At 32.7% G+C, this 22769-nt stretch overlaps 3 protein-coding genes, 1 long non-coding RNA gene and 1 pseudogene across 4 annotated transcripts; 1 reads left to right on the top strand and 4 right to left on the bottom strand.

Moving 5' to 3' along the window:
- Positions 1 to 169: 169 nt before the first annotated feature.
- LOC110732400 lies at positions 170 to 1481 on the bottom strand. Its single transcript, XR_002513481.1, has 2 exons — positions 1330 to 1481; positions 170 to 817 (listed from the first exon to the last, which is right to left on the bottom strand). It is a non-coding gene; the product is annotated as an uncharacterized LOC110732400 (long non-coding RNA).
- A 1285-nt stretch (positions 1482 to 2766) lies between these two features.
- On the bottom strand, positions 2767 to 6350 carry LOC110732397 (protein ECERIFERUM 26-like). Its single transcript, XM_021912331.1, has 3 exons — positions 5608 to 6350; positions 4149 to 4189; positions 2767 to 3591 (listed from the first exon to the last, which is right to left on the bottom strand). Exons 1-3 carry the CDS (start codon positions 6020 to 6022, stop codon positions 3565 to 3567), a joined length of 483 nt encoding a protein of 160 aa, XP_021768023.1. The 5' UTR covers positions 6023 to 6350; the 3' UTR covers positions 2767 to 3564.
- Positions 2915 to 3532, bottom strand: LOC110732823. Its single transcript, XM_021912827.1, has one exon. It carries the CDS (start codon positions 3530 to 3532, stop codon positions 2915 to 2917), a length of 618 nt encoding a protein of 205 aa, XP_021768519.1.
- Positions 6351 to 16157: 9807 nt separating the features above from the next.
- LOC110732395 lies at positions 16158 to 18936 on the top strand (annotated as a pseudogene).
- A 55-nt stretch (positions 18937 to 18991) lies between these two features.
- LOC110732396 lies at positions 18992 to 21048 on the bottom strand. Its single transcript, XM_021912330.1, has 2 exons — positions 20522 to 21048; positions 18992 to 19452 (listed from the first exon to the last, which is right to left on the bottom strand). The coding sequence occupies exons 1-2, from the start codon at positions 20775 to 20777 to the stop codon at positions 19286 to 19288; spliced, it is 423 nt and encodes a 140-aa protein (XP_021768022.1). The 5' UTR covers positions 20778 to 21048; the 3' UTR covers positions 18992 to 19285.
- Between the last annotated feature and the right edge of the window lie 1721 nt (positions 21049 to 22769).

Genomic DNA, 22769 nt, shown 5'->3' with positions numbered 1-22769 from the left:
TTTATTAGAGTGCATATCAGCGCATAGCACTTATTGACAAATGAAGTGTATAGGAGAGTAGAAGTGTAATTTACCAGGCATTAGAAAACTTGAAAGTAGTACTTACTTGAAAGCGTAATACTCCGAAAATGTACCACTGAAATCACATTGGTACATTTAATCAAAATAGTACGTAAGTTTTGTACTTTGAATTGTACCACTAAAAAACCAATGTCATCCTATACACTTTTTAAGCACATAGGTGCTATGTGCCAATGCTTTTCCTATTTATTAAATGTTTACGAGCTATAAATTGATAAGATTGATTGGGACCGTGTCCTCCATGATAAGACGTATATGAACCTTGGAAACCTGGTCTAATACAATATTTATTGGGTTTACATTATTGTTAATACAGAATAAATTCAAGACTTTATTGTACACCCGAATGTGAACCCCTTTCGTGCGTCATCTTATAGTACAAAAAAGTAAGACGCGTGAACATGGAAACCATAAGTAGGCCAAAGGTCTATTAATGAGATTATGAGACTTGGAAAATTAGAACCATCAAGTTATCAGGAGCATTTAAAAAATCCGTAGATGGGATCAACAACGCATGAATTACAGCACTTGGCGTAGGGTTCACAAGGATAGCCTTTTCGTATACATGCCTCTTTCTTCATCTCAGTGTCTACAAGTTGATCTTGTAGTATGCCACCTTCTTTTGTGTTTAGAACCACTTGGTTAACCCTATCTCTTCCTTTGGCCGGCTCTGTCGCTTTCATGCTATGGACTCTCTGCCCACTGGTTGTTTCCGATATTCTTGCATATACCGGACCTATATTAGCATAGCAAACCTCGATTATTTTTGGTTAATTAGTTGTTATAGTCTATAGATTAATTGACAAGCAATGAGGACATTATTCTAGCTTAGTGATTAAGACTAAGGACATATGTACGATTAATTACACGTTTGAGTCCCCGGCCTCCCTCATTTGTAGTGCAAAATTTAGTCAAAAAAGAACAGCAAGATTCTTATATACTAACTTGCGTCATTTATGAGGATACAAATATGCTTTATAGAATAAAAGTAGCTAACCCTCAACTTTAAGCTGTTAATACTTACCTTTTGGTTGTGGTTGTAGTTTATACTTCATAGTATACATGTCATAATTCAAGTTAATTAGCAGTATAGCCGGTAGGTTATTAATCGACCTCTAATCGATGTTATTTGGACGGAATGTAGTGTTAATTATGATTATGGACAAGAAACCAAAAGAAAAAGTTAAACGTAGATGAGTGAAATGCATATATGAACTATGAAGTACAATTAAAGAAATGAAAATTAACCTGTTGTAGCAATTATCACAAGAATAAGTAGGATGATTAGCTTGATGCAATTGAACAAAACTCTCTCCATTAACAATAATTTTGGTGGTTATAATTAGCTATCAAGTCGGTATTAAGATCTTTGATTATTGATAGCTCAGTGACTGATTTTCTACTTCAATTTTTAGCATGTCATGATCTCTATTTATAGCCTAATAGTTAGTTGTCTGTGATAATAAATATAAATTATATCGTGAATGAGAGCTATTATTGATAATAATTTTGTAAAGCGTGGTGGAAATTTGAAAATGAAAAGTCGTTATTGGGGTCCTTTGGCCAATAGCAAAAAGTGGTTAATTATCCATCACATAATAAATAATTGAATAAATATGGATTATATTGGCCAATAGGTGAACTATATAATTAAAGCAAATGTTTCTTGCTAACGAACGTCCCTGAGGCGTTAGATAAGCATTTAAAATATTATCAAAAGTGGTATTAATTTGGGAATGCATGACAAATTCACACGTCGATCGGTGTAATTAATGTTCATTTTAATTTAATCTTTCTACTTTTGCATATCTTATCCAACGCTCCCGGGGACGTTCGTTAGCTTTTGTCATGTTATAAAGCCTTAAAGTATATGTGTAAGGAGTTAAAAGTGGTAGTAATAACCAATAAGTGAAATACAACATTAATTACATTAATCGACACATGATTTTATCACATTTATAAATTAATACTACTTTGTATAAAGTTAGGAGATATACTAAATGCTTATTTGTAGCCTTATTGCTCATTCTAGCATCAAGCATTTTGAAGTTTTATTGCTTAATTTCTAACCCTATATTGTTGAGGGTAGCATGTGATGAATGCCAAGATGTAGGAAGCGAGGGGCAAATAAATGGTGAGATCCGTCGAGATGATTAAGAGCTACAATGTGATCATACATGTGAAGATGACATAATATTAGACAACCAACAATCTTAGAGAGCTAAGATGGAAGAGTGTTGGAAGCATAGCGTTTTTAAACAACACATGTAAGTATTTCATATTGATAAAAGGAAGAGAGAGTCAAACAACTCAAGATAAAGCTAAGGGACTACTCCTGGGTCTCCTGCAATTGTCATATGATTTTGGGATGAAACCTGTTTGAACTTATGAAGTGGACTCTCTCTCTTGATGATGGGTGCAGCCCAGACCTGTATTTAATTGAAACTAATATATGCAATCACGGGCCTGGAGGTGGTTTAATTTGGTGCTTGAACAAGCAGGTGTTGAATAATGTAGCTTGATGATGTGGGTGCAAGCCTTCAAATGATAATGTACGGTGTTCTTGAAGATGAGTATATCAGTTCTATTTCTACCATTATTATGATATTACATATTCCATCCCGATTGGATACCAAAAACGAAACAAATGCGGGTCGATGACTAAAAATGAAAAAAAAGAAAGCATTTATTCACTCAAACAAGCATGAAACGCATGCTTTCATATTCGTCCATAGGTCTAATTTAAATAAAGCATTTTTTTTTTTTTTTTTTGAAAAATTTGGTGACAAGAAATACAGTGGATTTCCTACTATTGTTTCTAGTATGGAACGAGTCAAAGACTCCGACAAAAGATACAAACAAAGTAACAAGTTGATTGACCAAACAGAAGGTTGACGTAAACATGTATGCCAGATTTGCCCTCGATTGCGCCCGAAATTACAACCAAGACCACTCCTTCAAGGGCATCACAAGAAATCCAATGTGAAGCATCAATTGGCCCATTTCCTCTTTGAAAAGCAACATCATTAATTCTCAAATCTTCCCAACTAGAAGAATTAAGCTCATATTTCAAGTCTTTGGGTGATGTAAAATTGGCTTGTCTTGTAAAAATCTCAACTTCGGAATTTCCATTTGGGTCTTTGGTAATTAGAGTGAATGGTGAACCCAATTTGTTACCAAATATGTTCTCTACCTTCTCTAAGCAGTGTAGCACAAAATACTTGCAAATTTCATCTCCTAAATGTTTTGTTTCTTCGATTGAAATGTTGAATATCATGGTTTTGGAAGTTTTTCTTCTAGTATTGCTTGAGTCATGTATTGTACCATATTCGTGTTCAGAGCACCCGAATTTGAAATTAGAGGAGTAGATACACGAGAGTGTTTTCGACATTTCACTTCCATAGATCATGCTCATATGAATTTTTGCCAATTTGTTGAGAAACTTTGCCATGTACAAAGGGTCAGTCAAGAGAAGGCTACAACTTATCCACCACATTTGAATTTGGTCATCTATACCAAGAAAATAGATTAGAAATAAGAACCTAAAAAATACTCGTACTGTAATTCAAGTACTAGTACCAAATAATATATAAAAAGCTTGTACTTTTTGAACTACACTAGTAAATGAATTATCTCTACATTATTACCTTAAAAATAAAAAATAAAACAGCAATCTAGTACATAATTTAAAATAGATACTCCGTATTAATAGAGATGATCGAGCATTAGTACCATTATTATGATAATGGAAGCTACATTATTAGTTATAATTGATTTATAAATTATAATCATACGTGTATTGAACATTATTACCCTCTTCTAACAAATGAAATAGAATGATAATATCGTCTCAATAAGTTAATAACAATTATATTGTACTCCCAATTCTTCACAATTTAAGAGAATCTTTTAAATTATTTCAAAGATAACGTATTAATAGAATGTTTAGATCTAATCACTTCATAGATCAGATCTTAAAACATTTGTCAATTCGCTCGAGATCATCTATAATTCTTTCATGTAAAGATGAAACATGTAGATAATAGTGTGCATGTAATATAAATTACCTGAATGTAGAAGAGTGGAGAACATATAGGATTAGATTCATCTAGGGGTGAAAGTTCGGTATTCGGTTTGGATTATACCCCAAACCGAATCCAAACCGAATTATTTCGGTTTTGGATTTTTGAAACCGAATCCAAACCGAATTTGGATTCAATCCAATCCAATCCAAACCGAAATAATTCGGTTTTGGATATTGAATCCAAACCGAACCGAATTTCTTTGGGCTTGTTTTTTTGGGCCTTGAATTCTAGGCTGTTATTGGACAAATAGTTTTGGGCCTTTTAAAGACCTAATTTTTGTACCTGTTCCTGAACAAAACATAAATTTTTAGACAAAGCTTCCACCACCACAATTAATGTCACGAATTACAACACTTAAGTTTGTCCAGCCAAAATAAAAATTACAGACAGTCAAACACAACAGTAATCTTAAACATAAAATGACAGTATGGCAGATTGGCAGCAGCTTCATTCAAATCTGGCATTAGCTTCTTCTTCTTGGCAGCGTACTCTTCATGCATTCAATCAAGCTCAACCAAGTTTGGGTTGATTGGATCAGTAATTTTCATATTCTTCAAGTCTAACATTCAAAAAATAAACAAGTTACATAATACATATGACATAATGAAAAAAAAAACACATGATAATTAATCATTATACTACAAAAATAAGGCTCATAAAGTAATGAATCTATCAAAAATAACATAAGTACTCACCAATTTGAACATAACAGAACAAAACATCACTATAAAGATTGAACAAAACATCACCAATTTGAATGGAATCAATTCGAACATAATAACCCAGAGATAAATCAAAATTCCCAATTTGAACATAATAAATTAATAACTCAATTTCACAATTCGAACATAATAAATTAATTTCCCAGAAATAACTCAAAATTCCTAATTCGAACATAATTCAAATTCCCAATTCAAAAAAACAAATGAAAGAGGAGTAAATAAAAAAATCCTTACCTTTGAGTGACTGAGAGAGGTGGTGGCGATAGAAGGTGGTGGCGCGTCGCGGATTGAGGGAGTACGAAGTCTACGAACACCAGATATGAAGAAAGGAACTGATATTCGACCAAGGAGACAATATACGGTGGCCGGAGTGAGATACGATGGTCGGAGTGAAGGAAATGAAGGGTTTTGGTGAGGAAGTAGAGGAATTGAGGAGTGAAGGTGGCCGAAAGTCAGAAAAATGAAGGAGAAAATTAGGGTTTGCTATATATATGTAGGGGAATTGGGCTGGAATCTATATGGGCTTTAAACATTTCGGTTTGGATTTCGGTTTTCGGTTTTTTAGGACCAGAACCGAATCCAAACCGAAATAATTCGGTTTCAGGATTTTGGAACCGAATCCAAACCGAAAACCGAAAAAACCGAACCGAATTTCTAGTTCAGTTTGGTTTGGATCGGTTTTCGGTTTTTATCCAAACTACTTTCACCCCTAGATTCATCAACATTTTTCCAATAAAGCAATTTGCCTTCAACTTCATTCTTCTTCTCCTTGGACAATTCAAGAAAATGTACCAAACTTAGTGAAATTTGTACATCAATACATCTAATTCCACTATCATTAGACACAATATTTAAATCTCCATTATTATTTTCAGATTTTCGAAGTCTTCCTGCCAAAATAGGGTGCTCTAACAAGGCCTTTCCTAGGGACTCCTTGATCCATCCCTTAGCATGCAACCCATTATCTTCACTATCACTTTGCTTTTTGTAGCAAAGCACGGTATGCATCCATTTTTGCAAAACTCTTTGATGATGATCGTTGTTTGAGACCGATATCTTGTATGATAATCGTGGCTCGGTTGTCTTCATTGGTGATGTTGAGTAAGCACATTCGATGTCCATGGATGTTGCCATCTTTATGCACCTAATAGTAATGTTTTTTATAGCTTGGTGTATTATTATATATCTGTCCTTTATATGTAGGAAATATGTAGTTTAAGGCTCCAAGGAAGTGAACAAAGAAAGTACAAGTATATATAGATATTCTAGCGTGGTAAGATCCACTGCCTTGAAAACAATATTTGGTGTGACTTGAGTGTGTTGCATCATTATATTCACCTATACGTTCCCTTAGGTTAAACACAACGCTTTCACTGAACTAATATAGTCGTATTAGTTAGAGCTTGGAGACAATGGAGTCATGAAAAGGGAAGATTAAATTTTGAAGAAGCAAGGTGTAATAGTCAAGGTGATTACTTTTGTGAATAGTACTTATTTGGTTGCTTTGGGGATTATATTCACCAACATTTTTTCTAGGAATTTAATTACTGAAATTATTTGGTTAACATAAGATATAAGTGTACTTCATATTTCATGTGAATTGTGAATTTTCGGTGATTTAGGTAATTATTTTCCTGGGCCATGATATTAATATGCGGCAATGAACTAAAAATTCTTATGTTGTAATTCCTACATTTTGCAAATTTTATATAAATTAAATTAAACAGCAAAGAACCTAGGTTTTTAAAAGAATTTCCATTGCATACGTCAAAAAGTGCAACCAAGCAAACACCAAAATTATTGATAAGGTTATCAGAACCAATCAAAGATTATAACCATCAACTAAATAGCGTTAAGGCTTTCAAACAATATACGCTACTTCCAATAACTCCGCCATTTCATTAAATATGACCATGCATTATATTGTCAATTTGTCATTATATATACCTATACTAATTTAACATTTTTTTTTATTTTTGGATGGCTAATGCGCCCGATGCGTGCATGTAGTTAGCCATGTCCTGAAATTTTTTCAGTTTCGTTTTATGTTACACCGTTAGTTGTTGGTAATATTAACAAGAGAAAATAAAACAAAAGGAAAAAAAATAATAAAAAAAACAATGTTACACATGTGATTCGCATGCATAAATGAGGGTAAATATGTATATAGACATTTTTAAGAATATAATTGGCATAACACTCTATTCACAAGTGTTTAATTAAACTTTTAATTAATATAAGGTAGGGATTAAAAAAAAGTTCTTCAACAAGTCTATGGATCATGTGGCACTATCCATTTGGCTGCTTTATTCTATGTCGTCCATATATATACAAATGTTACAATTAAACTAAACGTATTTTGTACAAGATTTGATTTAGTGACCTCGACTTTATGTGTTTAAAACCATAAACTTATAAAGTACAATATTGAACCCAATTGATTGTTGGTGTAGTGGTGATTGAGGCTACACTTGATAGGGAGAACCGCGTGTTCAATCCCCCGCAACAACAATTGGGAGGGGACTGGAACCTAACCACCCAAAATTGATTCTCGAATCCAAATTAGTCCAAAGGGTGAACCAAGTAGAACACCAAAAAAAAAAAAAAAAAAAGTAGTACAATATTGATAACTCAAAGTATAATGATGATCTAAAATATTGCCCGATCTTACAAGTTTAATTTATTTATGATTAGAAGAGTTATTTATTTTATGTTTAATTTATTTATGATTAGAAGAGTTATTTATTTTATTACCCTTTGAAAACAAGAGTTATGATCAATTAATCTTTGTTTAATGAAAAAATAAAAATAAATAAACACTAATTTTTCATGTGTGGCCGGGTTACTTGATCAGGGATTACTCGGTCGATCAGAAATTACTCGGTCGATCAGGAATTATCAGATCAGTGTTTTGATGCATCAGCATGCCACACGGCATGACCAGCCACGCCAAAAAAAAAGCTATGTTTTGCTCAACCTAAATGTCAGTTATTTAACTTAATCCCACTTAACAACCTAAATTATATGCCTGACCAGCTGACCTAAACTTTTTTTTTTCGGCAGTTGGAAAATAATTAAAACAGCCTGACCTAAACTTAATGAATAAAAAAAAAATGCTTTAACGTTATTTTCATTAAACACGCCATGTTATTCCATTAAAGATTAAGCTACCCAACGAGCAACCAAAACTGCTGTATGCCTGACCTTAGAGATACAAGTAGATTTATTCAGCGTTAATTAACTTGATTTAGACACAACACATGCTAGTATATACTTATGCAACTCCCTCCTTATTTAAATAAATTAAATATTTTGATTTTTTGCACTATTTATCTAGTTTACTTTTACTAAGGTTTGTCAATTGTCATTTGTACATTAAAAATAAATATAGTCTTGTGGATTCTTGTTGGAATCTTCCCAATTTATAGTTTATTAATATTTAATTGTTATAATTTTTACTTATTTATAATTAAAAATATTATCAGTCAAAGTATTACATTGACATACCTGCACAAGGTAAATGTTTCATTTATTTAAATACGGAGGGAGTACTAATATTATGTAATTAATGTATACTCTTTTACTTTAAATTGTACGTAGTGTGTTCATTTAAGAACATCGCTTGATTGATTGAAATAATTAAGGGTTGATTTAATGATTTTAATGGTTAAAACTAATTAAGTTTTGTTGATTAGCTAGTTATATATAACAAAAATAATTGGACACTAGTTTGTGCCCGTGTGAATGCACGAGACGATTTTTTATAAAAGTTGTACGGTATTGAATTAAAAAATAACATGAGGATAAAGAAATTCGAATGCCCAACCTTTTATAAAAAAGATGGGTATTTAACCATCTAACTCAATTATCAACCATGTTACAACATGAAAATAAATAAATATACTTGCAAATCATCTCAAGATTTAATCAGGCTTAATTAGAAAATAACACCTGCAAAAAGACCCGATTTTGTTTATAACACCTTAACATTTCGAAATTTTATTATAACACCTACAAAAATCCCAAAATTTTGGTTTCACCACCCACTAACGGATTTTTGGATGGAAACCGTTAGTGGGACCCACTAGGGACACGTGTCAGTTGTTTATTGGCTTAAAAATAAAAATTAGGGGTTTTTTTTTATTAATTTTTATTTTTAAGCCAATAAACAACTGACACGTGTCCCTAGTGGGTCCCACTAACGGTTTCCATCCAAAAATCCGTTAGTGGGTGGTGAAACCAAAATTTTGGGATTTTTGTAGGTGTTATAATAAAATTTCGAAATGTTAAGGTGTTATAAACAAAATCGGGTCTTTTTGCAGGTGTTATTTTCTAATTTGGCCTCACCATAAATATTAAATACATATAATCACAAGGAATAATTAAAGTAGCAATCCGGTACAACGTCCGGGCTACACACTAGTTGATTATGAAAATTGTTGAAAATTGTAGAAAAAAAAAATCCTTAAAATGACCACTACTATTCTTAAATTCTATTTTTTTATTTTTCCTTTATTTTAAATGCTTGGTCAAACCTCTTTTTTTATTTTTTCCTTTTTAATTCTTTTTTTTTTCCTAAAATTTATTTCTGATTTTTCGAAATTTTTTTCTTAATTTCATAATTATTTTATTAAAATCACTTTTTAATAAAATCCAAAAATAAGATTAAATTAAAAAAATCAAAATCAAAAAATTAATCTTCATTCTACTTCAACGTTCTTCAAGGCTCTTCATCCATATGGATGAATTTAACCACCAATTCATGATCTATGACTCGTAAAAACACTCAAGCATCGACAAAGATTGAACATATGCCCCGATTGACATTGCATATGTGAAAATTTTCAGTTTTCGAAAATCGGGGTTCGTGTGAATTTGGGTTATTTTCTAATCTTAGAATAATTCTTATTAATTGGACTATTTCAATCAAGGGATGCGAAATTGGCGATTCTATGTATTCAAAAAACTTTATTTATTTATTTTTTATGTATTCAAAAATCTTAAATGTTCACTTTTTCGATAATCTGGGTTCGTGAGGAAAATCTTGGAATAAATCGTATAATAATTTTTTCAAAATCCTATTTGATAAAAGAAAAAATGAATATGAAATTTTTAATCTTGTTTTTGTATTTGTATAAGGTATTCGCCTAAATACTACTAGGACATTACCTGTGATGCACATCTTTATAAATTATTGCCTACGACCATATGTCATTTTTTATTTACAAATTTATTCATGCTCTAATCTTGTTACTTTATGTTAAATTACTTTCTTTTTATAACTTGAATTAGTCAAACATTTGTATGGTAACATTTGAATATATTTTGAATATATTATATTATAGTGTATATGTCATATTTGTTAAGTTTGTATTTATCTCCTTATTGTCAGCTAGATAGTTTCCATAGTTGTAGGCTAATCAATTATCTTATTATACTCGTGTATATTGTGTATATATTTTGAGCTTAACAAATACTTCCTCCGTCCTTTTTTACTTGGCCTGTTTCTTTTATCACGTTTGTCAATGCAAAACTTTAACGATCATTAACTTTAATTCTCCATAAATAAAATTTATACAATTTATATTTTGTGATAGTGTTTATTGAGACGAATTCAAAAAGATCCTACATGAATATGTTTTTCCTTGCATATAATTCACAAAAGTCGGTTAAATAAAAAGTAGTAAATAGTGTAAAAGTCAAAGCGGGTCGAATAAAAAAGAGTAGAGAAAATATGATATATACACTATATATAATAGAATATATTCAAAATATTTATTCTAACAGCGTCGTCTATAAAAATAACATATGCGTAAAAGTGAAGAAAAATGTAATTACGTGGGTCTTTTCATTGAACTTTGTGAATATATACAAAATACAAGCTATTAGTTAGGCAAATATTTTGCTATCATATATTCATATGCGTGACTATAGCTACTGGTTGCTAGGAATTAGGAGATCAACTATATAATGTTTGATACTATTTTCAAAGCTTACATTACAAAAAGGAGCCTAAATATTTACTAGCTATAAATACAAAGATACAATATAAAATAGAATAAGAAGATATGATAATGGTTCCTAGTTTTTTGCTAGGGTTTTCCCTCTAGGTTTCTTCTCGGGAGGGTGGTTTTTCCTAATTTTTTTGCTAGGGTTTTCCCTCTAGGTTTCTTCTCGGGAGGGTGTTTTTTCCTAATTTTTTGCTAGGGTTTTTCCAGTTTTTTTTAGGGTTTTCCTTCAATCTTCTCCCTTCTCCCTTTTTCCTCCTTCATCCTTCTCTCCTTGATCGCCATTGTGATTACTGGTAGGGGCTAACACTGGTTCGTTGATCAGTTGTAAGCCCCAAAATCCCTTTTTAATCGCTTATAATAATAGATCTCATCCTTACGATGTTTTGATCGGTGTAGATGATTTCTCTTTTGTTATCGGAAGTTCTAATTTTTTGGTGGTGGCTCGTGTGGCGTTGAATCAGTTGTCAGATCAACGACTACAATTAATTGAATCAGGTTTTGATCAATTCAAAAACTATCAGGCAAGGCCCCCTTGTAGAAGAAGGTTGTAGAGGACACCGATTCAAAGAGACGAAGGTATTCGTCAATTTCAAATCTCACTCGCGATCGTAATTCTACAAAATTAGAATTGTTATTTGGTTCAATTTTCATTGTATTTATCGTTTCTGATCTCTTTTGTAGATGTCGTATGATTTCTTATTAATAAATTCATCATTCCTTCAAAAATATGGATTCAATAATAATTGTAATGTACGGAGTATTATTTATTTTTTGAAAGTTATTTTAAAATTTATATTAACTTTTTTTTTATTATTATTAATTGATATCCATTTGATATGAACCTAATTTAAGATCACTAAATATTCAATTCTACCACTTTATTAGGATAGTATTAATATACTACCTCCGTTAACAGTTATTTGTAACATTTACCAAAAAAGGATGCTAACTATTATTTGCAACAAACTTATTTCTTTCCAATTTTAGTAACTTTTTTCTGTCAAAATGACAAAAATACCCTCATTCAAAAATTATTAACACATAATACTACACATAATTACAAATCATTATAACTTTAATCTAAATTAATTATGTAAGTCTTCCCACCCTAATAATCAGATTAATCTCAATTCATATAATTCTAATTAGAGGGAAAGTTAAGTCCCTTAATCACCTTGTCTCTTTTTCTTTGATTATATTATTGAGGGAGTTGTTTGGCTGATGATCATTTGGTTCATTTTTTATGTTGTGGTTTAAATATATAAGTTGTTGAGAAACTTTTTTGTTGCTAATAAATTAAATAATGCTATTCCGTCTAATTTAGTTCTTGTTGGTTAAAGTTTGCATACGGGAAAAAAATTATTTACATAACTTAAGGTTGAGAAAATTAAAACATGTTGCATTAGACACTTACCTTTTGTGTTGGTATTTGTTTGTTATATGGTTCTCATTTTTTTTTTTGTTGTTGTTTAATTGTAGGATTGAGAACTCTTGGTGTAATCAGCAAAATAGATCAAACAACCGGAAAACCTAAAGCTCTTGCTATTGCTCTTGCTGCTATCCAAGCGTTGTGTTATGACCAAGAAGCACTGTTGATATCTCATGACTCCATGAGTTGCATTAACCTGTTAAACATTGTCAATAGATACCATTTTTGGAACTGCTTTTGGCGAGCCGAAACTGAGAACCTCAAGAATACCTTATTTGGGCTCCTCGAGACAAATATTTGGTTGCTGATGAGTCTATTTTATATATATTTTTATTCCCCGTCTCATGGTCATATTTGTGCTTATTTGAACTCTACGGAGCTATTTTTATTACTAATATACGTTTCTAGTGTTTTTGTAGAGTTGGTATTATTTTGTAGGAATTTATAGATTTATGTTAATTCCTGAGCTTATTGAGCCACTAGAAAGAAATTGGAGTTGGATCGTATTTTATCACCGTATATTTAAAGCCCAAGATCGAGTTGAAGAAATTTGGTTCGGTGATTAAGGGCTCGATTAAGTGTGTAGGCTACGAAGTTCCAAGTTATTAGCATGAGTTCAAACAACTATGACGGACCAAATTTATTATAATGGACGAATTAGTGAACAAAAGAGAGAATTAAGTCCTATAATTAATGTCCCAATATTGCAAATCAATGGACCAAGAACAGTCAGCTGACCGGGCCCGATCGAGCGAGGCGTGGCCCAGTCCGAGCGGATATCAGCGCCTGTGTCTAGCTATTTGGGCTTTGTTGTTTTGGGCTATCCAAACTCTTGGATAATGGTGGCAGCAATTCTGGTATTAGTTTTTAGGATAGACTTTGTCAGCTTTTGGATTGATTTATAATACTTTTAGTTTGAGTGGAATTAGGGGGATTGGACTTTTCATATATAAGGAAGGTAGTAGGCTTTTACGTAGGGGAGGATTAGCTTAGTTTTAGTTTTCTTCTTTTTATAAGTTTTGTTTTTACTTTAGTTTAATATATTGTTTTTACTTTAGTTTTATTATTATTGCTTTTATTTTAGTATTTGCTTTCTTATTAGTTTTATTATTATTGTTTTTTATCATGCTTTTTTTATATGCTTTGATTAGTTTAGATTTAAATATATGTGAGTAGTTATTTCTAGGGTTGTGGGGATCCATAAATAATATGAAGGGGTAATTTACTATTGTTGATTGTTAATGCTTTGGTTGATTTCCTATTGATTGGATTAATGCTATACAATTAGATTACGCCTGGTTTAATTGTATGAGTTATGCAACATTGATTCGAGATTCGGGAGATGAGAATTGATGTTTAGGCTTAGTTTTAATAGGCAGGTTAATTTATAAATGGTTAATTCAAGATTCGAGAGATGCGATTTAATACCGGTGAATTAATTCTGTGATTATAATACGTAGCGAAAGCCCTTTATAATCTGATTAATTGATGCATTGATACTTGATTGTTGTGTTTTACCCTGAAATATTATTTATTGATGAACCTATACCCTGGGCCTTTTATTATTGATTTCCTCCTTTAGTTTAATTATTTTCCATTAGTTTAATTCTCATTAAAGAACAATTTGGTTACTTGATTATTTAGATTATATTAATTGATTAGGAATATAAAGACTTGTTTCTCTGTGGATTCGACCCTACTTCCCTATCTATTTTAGTTTGTGGATTCGACCCTACTTCCCTATCTATTTTAGTTAGTGGTTTTAGGAATTACTTTTGATTAGGTGATACGATTTTAGCCTGTCAGTTGCACAAATACACAACCGTATAACCATCAAGCTTCCAAGTCCTTTCTTGGTACACTCATTCATCCATTAATAATGCTCTCTCTACTAAGAAACAAAGCTTCTTACTTTGATGTTCCCGTACCTTATGTGCACATGTTCTCTCTGTTGATGCAGCTGCTAGTGCCCTCCATTGCTGGTGCTATTGCTCGTTGTTTCAGTTGCTGCTATATATGTTTGTTGCTATGCTCACTGCTCGTTATCTTGTTGTTGTAATGTGAATTTTTTATTTTATTTTATTTTTTAAAACAGGTGCTACTAATTGTTATGGTTGTGATGTATACATTAGATTCATTTAATAAATTCAATTTCAATATTTTATTTGCATAAGTGTGTATGTATTTCAATTTCAATATTTTATTTGTAAGCAATAAATTATTACTTACAATAAATAATAAAAAGTAGTCGATTCATTTTAGCTTGTGCAATTCATAAGTAACAATTTCAAGGTGTTACCTTTAAGAAATATGGCAACACTCTAATACTATTACTAACAAATATAACAAGTGAAAAGGTTGTTGCATATTATAACATAATGTGACGATTTTGAATTGTTTTTTAAGGTTGCAACAATTATCACCTGTTGCCTTTGTAAAAGTGTTGCCTTAAGTATCATTTTACCTTGGCTTTAAAAATTGTTGCTTTTGGATAAAAATGTGTTGCCTTAGGAATAGACAACGGGGACATAAACTACACCTCATATGTGTTGCCTTAGCTACAAGGCAACACTTTTTTTTATGTTAGGCAATAGTTTTTCACTGTTACCTATGCTTTATTTTGTTGTAGTGCATCTCTCCAATTATCTTTCTCTCTCCTTCTTCATCTCTCATTTCCTTTTCTTCATCTCTCATCAAATTTCAAACCTTTTGTTAAAGGGGGTTCTAGATCTGGTTAGTTGTTCGTCGGTGGTTTGCTTGTATTTGTGGTTGGATTTGGTGGTTTGTGGGTGGGTTAGCAGGTTTGTGGGGGTGCATTGTAGGTGAGTTTGCTGGGTTCGTGGTTGGGTTTGCTGGGTTCGTGGGGGTTGGTTTTGGTGGTAGTCGAAAGGTTTCGGTGGTTTGTGGTTGGATTTGGTGGTTTGTAAGTGGGTTTGAAGGGTTCGTCGGTGGTTCGTGGTTGGATTTGGTGGTTTGTGGGTGGGTTTGAAGGGTTTGTCGGTGGTTCGTGGTTGGATTTGGTGGTTTGTGGGTGGGTTTGAAGGGTTTGTTGGTGGTTCATGGTTGGATTTGGTGGTTTGTGGGTGGGTTTGAAGGGTTCGTTGGTGGTTCGTGGTTGGATTTTGTGGTTTGTGGGTGGGTTTGAAGGGTTGGTTTTGGTGGTACTCGAAGGATTTGGTGGTTTGTGGGTGGGTTTGAAGGGTTCGTCGGTGGTTTTGTTGGGTTAGTCGTTGGATTCCGGTGGTTCTGGGTTGTGGGTTTCGGTGGCTTTGGTGGTTCCTGTGGTTTTTGGTGGTTCTGGGTTTCCGTGGTTATGGTTTTTTCTTTTAATTGTTTTTTTTAGTAGGATTAATATATATACTTAAGCATATGACCTTATTTTTCAATAATCATTCTTAAAAACTTTTGCTTAGGAGTCCGTGCAGACCCCCTTTGTTGCAAATAACTGTTAACGGAGGTAGTATATGGAATACAATTTATGATGATAAGTTATTAATTATAATAACTCGATTTATTAAAGGCGTGATTTATTAAATTGGCACATTGTAACATTTGTATGTAACATACGGTTAGTCTAACAATCTTTTGTCAAATATTAAAAGGCATTTACACTTTTAAGTTAACCATATATATAATTGTTGATTAGCTATTTTTTTGGAAAACAATATTATAGTATTAGTTTTTCAATTCTAAAAAATTACGCCAAATTAAATGAATAATCCATAGGTCGTTGTTCGTTGATAAATTAGTTGAATCACATTTCCAAATAAATACTTCACGACGTTTTCTTACTTATATAAATGATTTGAACTGATTTACAATAATTGCTTATCAAAATTTATATAAACTAATTGAATAATTTTTCTTCAACATTGTGATTTAACGTGGAAAGAACAAGACCTTAGATTATTTTTTCACCGTTATTTCTCAGCCACTACTTGCCACACCCTCTTTTCTCTCTTCTTTGTGCAATTGACTGTGTTTTACTTTCTTGCAACACTAAAAAAAAATGTCTTCAAAAACTTTATCATCCCTTTTTCTTGCCAACAAATTTCTCCCACCTTATTCTTCAACTGCAATCAATCACCAAAAATCTACATACTCAACTAACAAATTTATTCCATACAAACCACAAAATGGGAACAAATTCTTCTGTTTAGCAAAATCAAATTCTGATACTCGGAATGAAGATGTAGTCATTGTTGGTGCTGGAATAGTGGAATTGCTGGTCTCGCCACCGCTCTCGCCCTTCACAGGTTTTATTTGACACCCCGTGTGTATTACCTCTGTTTGAATTTAGTTGTCACGTTACCGCTTCAAATCAGATTATTAACGTACTTTGTAGTATTTAATTCCGAACATACTATATTACCTTTGTTTGGCTTTAGTTATCACGTTACTAATTCAAATTAAACCATCAACTTAATATTTAATTCCGAGCAGACTACATATAATAAGATCTCAAATTTTGGGGTTGAAACTTTTTGTTCTTTGAATTTGTAACTTTGGTTAGTATGATAATGAAACTTTGCTTATGCTTTATGAAAGGCTTGGAATTCCATCATTAGTTTTGGAGCAATCAGATTCCTTAAGAGAAGGGGGAACATCACTCAGCCTCTTTAAGAATGGGTGGAAAGTATTGGATATTCTTGGTGTTGGAAATGAGCTTAGGACCCAATTTCTTCAAATGCAAGGGTAATGCTTTCATATTCTTTATTACTTCCTCCATTTTATTTTATTTTATTTTTCCTTACAACAGTTTGAATTTTATACTATTCACATATCTCACTTTGACTGGCTTTAATGATTTATAGATTAGAAAAAATATAATCATGTGGGATCTTGTTTTACTCGTCTAGATTTATACTTTCTTAATATCAAATTTTTATAATTTCTACACGTTGGTAATTAAAGATATTGACGATTGAAATAGTGCATTGACAAGCGTGTAAAGAGAAATGTTGCAAGGATTAAGTAACAGAGGAAGTATTATGCAATCATCTTTGATCATTTCGTTTCGTTTACTCGAATATTAAGCTTTTTGCATTTTAAAAGCTAATTTCACAGTGCAATATCTGAAGCATAATATATACAGTAATGAGAGTTTGATCAATATTGAAAATCGCGATAGAATCCATGAATGTTTCCTTCTAAATCACCAATTTAAAGACTAAGACATGACAATTGATTGAGCAATACTTGGTATAATCTTATGATTCATGTGTACGCTTGTTTTTGCCATTGAATATTTACATGATATCAGCTGCACAGGATGACTATAAAAACAGACGAAGGGAAAGAACTCAAGTCATTTGAGTTCAAAGACGTAGATCCAAGGTAAAGTAATTCACATTTTGAGCCATATTTGAATTATCCTTCGGATTCAGCTTTCAGCCTATATGGTTTGATACGGAGTACTAATTAAGTTGAAATACTCCGTAACAAATTGTAGTCAAGAGGTACGTGCAGTAGAGAGGAGAGTTCTTCTGCAGACTCTTGCTGATGCACTACCCCCAAATTCTGTGCAATTCTCGTCCAAGTTGGCTAAGATTGAAACAAATCAGGGAACAGGGGAAACTCAGCTAGAGTTAACTAATGGTGCTAAATTATCAGCCAAAGTTGTTAGCTATCTTCTGATGTTTTCTTCATATGTCAAGGATCAAGGCTAACAGCCTAACAGCTCATATCACTAACTTCTGATATCATTTTCATTAGGTTGTAATAGGATGTGATGGAATCCGGTCTCAAATAGCACGGTGGATGGGTTTTCCAGAGCCTAAGTATGCTGGCCATTGTGCCATTCGAGGGCTGGCAGTTTACAGTGAAGGGCAGCCTCATCAACCGCGGGTGAGTTACATCTATGGAAGAGGAGTTAGAGCTGGATTTGTTCCTGTTTCGCCAACAAAAGTTTATTGGTTCATCTGCTACAACAGAAGCTCTCCAGGTCCAGAAAATTACATTCTATAGAGCTATATATCTTACATTCTTATATTTGAGTTCTCATAGGGATATCTTCGTTCATCCATTTTCATCAAGCCACCTATAACACGAAGTTTTTTAAAATTATCAGGTCCGAAAATTTCGAAACCACTGGAGGTGAAGAGACAAGCACTCGATTTAGTCAGAAACTGGCCTTCTGAGCTGCTGACCTCCATAGATCTTACGCCTGAAGAGACAATCAGTCGAGCAGCCCTTGAGGACCGGTGGCTATGGCCCACTCTAACTCCCCCAGTGTCGAAAGGAGGAGTTGTGCTAGCCGGAGATGCCTGGCATCCGATGACTCCCAATCTTGGTCAAGGTGGATGTTGTGCCCTAGAGGATGCAATTGTCTTGGCAAAGAAGCTCTCTAGAGCAATAAATCATGGACAAGGATCTATTGAAGATGCAATGAAATCATATGGAGATGAGAGGTGGGCTCGTGTCTTTCCCTTAACCATCCGAGCAAACCTTGTTGGCAACCTCCTCCAGTGGGAGAATCCTGCAGTTTGTGCAGTGAGAAATGGCATTGTTATACCCAAGGTAGTTCAGATAGGACCTCTGCTGGAGCATACAAATTTTGCTAGTGAACCTCTGTAATTGTGACAATATTAAACAACATCGGAGTGGTTTTTGGGGGGAAAGAGATAGACATATAGTCATAACTCAATGTGCAAGACTCAGAAGTCAACAATAATATAAATATTATACGAGCTATAATAAGCTCTTTACCATAAATTTATACATTTAATCTTCCACCTACATATGTATATAACCTATACTCTCAGCTGCAATATTAGAAAGAGTAGCTGATCACAGAAACTCTCATCTAAACATATTTGATTCTACTCTGCATCTCTCTAACTATCTTCTGGTCGAAGAATTTAAAAGGATGGATGCTTGCCTCAACCAAACAGAGCTTCAGTTGGTTCTACAGATCTCCATGAGTGAAAAGAGCGCAACAGCTTTATCCGTCTGAATTCATATTGAGTGATTTTTATCAATTGTCCGATGCTGGTGCAACAAATCATGTTCTTCAAGCTCCAAGTGCACAGTGTTCTGAGTGCCATCAATGCCAACAGCCCCAGCAGCCTGCAAACCTTCAATTCTTGCAGCAATCGAACCAGGCTTGTTACTTATAACGTCAACTGAAATTTTAGAGGAAAACCAGTGATCATTAGGCACAAGGGAATGGATTAGAGGGAGACAATTACACTCAAATTGGAGGGTATTACTGTTCCCAAAAGAATCATGTCAACATGAATGGAACAGGTAGTAATGAAATGAATCATAAACCAGTATTCCTCAGTCCTTGAAGATCAAGTCGCTTACAAGAACGCATTACCAAAAACAATTGAAGTGACATGGTACCAACATCTAGCCGGCTGTAGTGTTTATCACACCCAACACTAATGAGAAGATTGAATATACAATTATTGTTTTACAGGATTTATGGATTCATTTTATAATTATTGCAACATTCTTTTCAAGAGATAAAAATGAAAAAAAAAAAAAAAGCAAAACTTTGTCCAACTAATAGTTCTACAGCTAAACAACTAAACAACCTCGGATCAAATCATACCTACCTACATCATTGCCCATTGTCGCTCTATCTACACAAACACACACACACACACACACACACAAAAAAAAAAAAAGAAAAAAAGAGATTACCTTTAACTCCTAAATTAAACAACAATGGTAAGAAATCCCAAAACAACAATGGTATATTGGTTTTAGTTCCTAACAGGGTCACAAATCATTGAACTAATAATTCATGCTCCGTAGCATACAAACATATACTCATAAACACCAATTATTCGTGTCATTATAACATGATTTCTAATTTTAGTGCAGGCCATAAAGGACAGTGATACGGACGGGATTCGATTCGACCTCAAACCAACTAATAACTAGCCAACATCCCTTCCCATATCTCCATGAGCTCATAAGCAATAACCATACAATACAATCATAAACCCACTTTCATAAACAAATGGGATTCAACACTAAACAACACAAAATATCTCACCTTCAAAAAATTTCTAATTCCAATTAAATTAAATTATTCCATCTAATAACATAACAATCAAAATCCATGATTAACATAAGAATATCAACAAAACCCAGATGATGAAAATAACAGGGCAATTTTTATAAGATATAAAGAAATGACATAAATTTATATTGATGATATAAGAAAAACAAAATTCAAACCTGGGTTAGAGAAAAACCAAAGGATTACAGCACAAAGAAGAAGAACAAGAGGGATAAGATGAATAGCATTTTCAGCGGATCTAAGGCGAGATTTCTCCTTCTTAGCGGGGTGAGATCCAGGATTATAAACTGGAAGATTTGCATTGGTATTCCCATTTGCATCACCATCGATTGGTAATGGAGAAGATGAAAAGAAGGAAGATGAATTTCTGTAATATTCATCTGCTACTCTTGTATTGCTCGATGATCTATGCATTTTTTTGGTTGATTGATTTTGTCTGTGATTTTGATTTGGTTTATTGTTGAGAGATTTATGGAATTTGATGAAGGTTTTTGTGTAGAAAGGATGAAAGGAGAGAGAAAAAGGCAAAGAGGGGTGGCGGGGGAAAGAAGAGAGAAGGGGATTTTGGGGAGAGAAATGGGGATTGGAAGGAAACCTTACATTCTCGTATCTTGGCCCTTTATATTTTTTTAATACTCCGTATTACATTATTTACGTACTGCCTCCGTGTTTTTTAAAAGTATTACACCAAATACGGTCATTTTTTCTAAGTGTTACGGTACATTTTAACATCAGCGTGTTTTGTGTGTGGTTGACCACATTATATGGTCGCTTGTAAAAGAATAAAGTAACCCCTATAACACTGATTGAGTAACTCCTGTAATATTGACCAAGCAACCCCTATAACACTGACAAAGTAACCCTTGTAACACTGGCCATGTAATCCATATAACACTGACCAAGTAACTCCTATAACACTAACGAAGTAACACGGTGTGACTATCCACATATGAAAAGTTTGTGTTTTAATATATACTTCCTACGTTCTAGTAATATTGCAACAATTGGACTTTTACACTATTTATCACGCTTGTTTGGCTACATATCATGATTTATACGTAAAGTAAAATATAGTCATATGAAATCTTGTTAGATTCGTCTCGTATAATACTTTCACAATATCAACTTTTTATAATTTTTACTCTTATATAATTATAGATATTTAGCATATAAAATGTGTTTCGGAATGCGTAATTTCATCCTTGTTGCAATATTTATGGAGCAGAGGAAGTATTTTTTTTTTTGACAAGCCTTTCAATATTATATTTCTCTCCTTTTATGATCTCCCCAAACTCACTAATACTTTTTTTTTTATTATTTTTTTCCTCTTACATTCATTACTTTTCAATAAATTATTAACCCACTATCTTTCTTTTACATTTTTTTAAATATTTCAACTATCCCATCTACTTTTTTGGAGTAATTTTACTGAAAATTTGAGAATGAGGTGGATGTGTGGGGGTGTATTGATCCTAGAGTGATAACTGTTTTTTTAACCATGATCTGTCTAATCTTAAGAATGAGTTTATTGATTTAATGATATGGTCGAAATTAAAATTAATTTGATTCAATGATATGATTGATAATGAGTTTAAATTATCAAAAACTAACATACTTTATGATATTCGATATAGGTGAAATTATATAGAAGAAGCAGTAGAGAGAAAAAGGGAAGAGGGTGGCGAGGGAATGAAGTTGGAGATTTTGGGGAGGGTAATAGGGATGAGAAGAAACCTTCAGTTCTCTTATAGTCTTAACCCTTTAAATAATTTATTACACCAATTAACTTGATTTTATTGTGATTTTTAATTTAGTTTAAGTTATCAAATTTAACATACTTTATTATATTGGACATTTTAAATTTTGAAATTTTATGTATTAAATAGATGGATTCACGGTGAAATAAACTCACCCAATACTTTATGATATAGTTTTATGAAGAGTAAAAGGGCATTAATGTAACTACAAGTATCATGCATCATTCATTTATGTGGTGCACACTTCATGATGTATATAAGTGCACAATGTGCACATTTAACCTATATGTTTTTATTTAAAAAATATTGTTAGTGACACCTGAATGGGTATTTGATATCATAATATAGTATTGTACAAAAAGCAACTTCTTACCGCTAATTTACATTTGAATAGATAATTTAACCTATTAGCCCACAAATTAATTTATACTGTCACTAGTTTAAGTCCCGTACAATGCACAGTTGTATTAAATTTTATAAAGAGTTATTGTATTGAATTTTATAAAAAATTATACTCATAATACTAATGCAAAAAATAAATATAACTTTAATTTTATACCAAGCTATACCAATGTCAAGTTTTTTTTTTTTTTTTTGGGGGGGGGAAGAATACTAATGTCAAGGCTAATGACACTTAAACTTGTTTTTT

Source organism: Chenopodium quinoa, unplaced genomic scaffold (genome assembly GCF_001683475.1).
Source record: "Chenopodium quinoa cultivar QQ74 unplaced genomic scaffold, ASM168347v1, whole genome shotgun sequence".
NCBI lineage: Eukaryota > Viridiplantae > Streptophyta > Magnoliopsida > Caryophyllales > Amaranthaceae > Chenopodium > Chenopodium quinoa.
Note: the sequence above shows the minus strand (reverse complement) of the source record. Positions and strands in the feature narration are given on the sequence as shown.

Coding starts and splice junctions, on each gene's coding strand:
- LOC110732823 (XM_021912827.1), bottom strand. CDS start 3,532: ATGGCAAAGTTTCTCAACAAATTGGCAAAAATTCATATGAGCATGATC.
- LOC110732397 (XM_021912331.1), bottom strand. CDS start 6,022: ATGGCAACATCCATGGACATCGAATGTGCTTACTCAACATCACCAATG. Junction 4,190..5,607: donor GCTTTATTGGAAAAATGTTG/ATGAATCTAGGG, acceptor TTTCACCCCTAG/ATGAATCTAATCCTATATGT. Junction 3,592..4,148: donor CTCCACTCTTCTACATTCAG/GTAATTTATATT, acceptor TTCTTGGTATAG/ATGACCAAATTCAAATGTGG.
- LOC110732396 (XM_021912330.1), bottom strand. CDS start 20,777: ATGCATAGATCATCGAGCAATACAAGAGTAGCAGATGAATATTACAGA. Junction 19,453..20,521: donor TTGGTTTTTCTCTAACCCAG/GTTTGAATTTTG, acceptor CTAAAATTTCAG/TTGACGTTATAAGTAACAAG.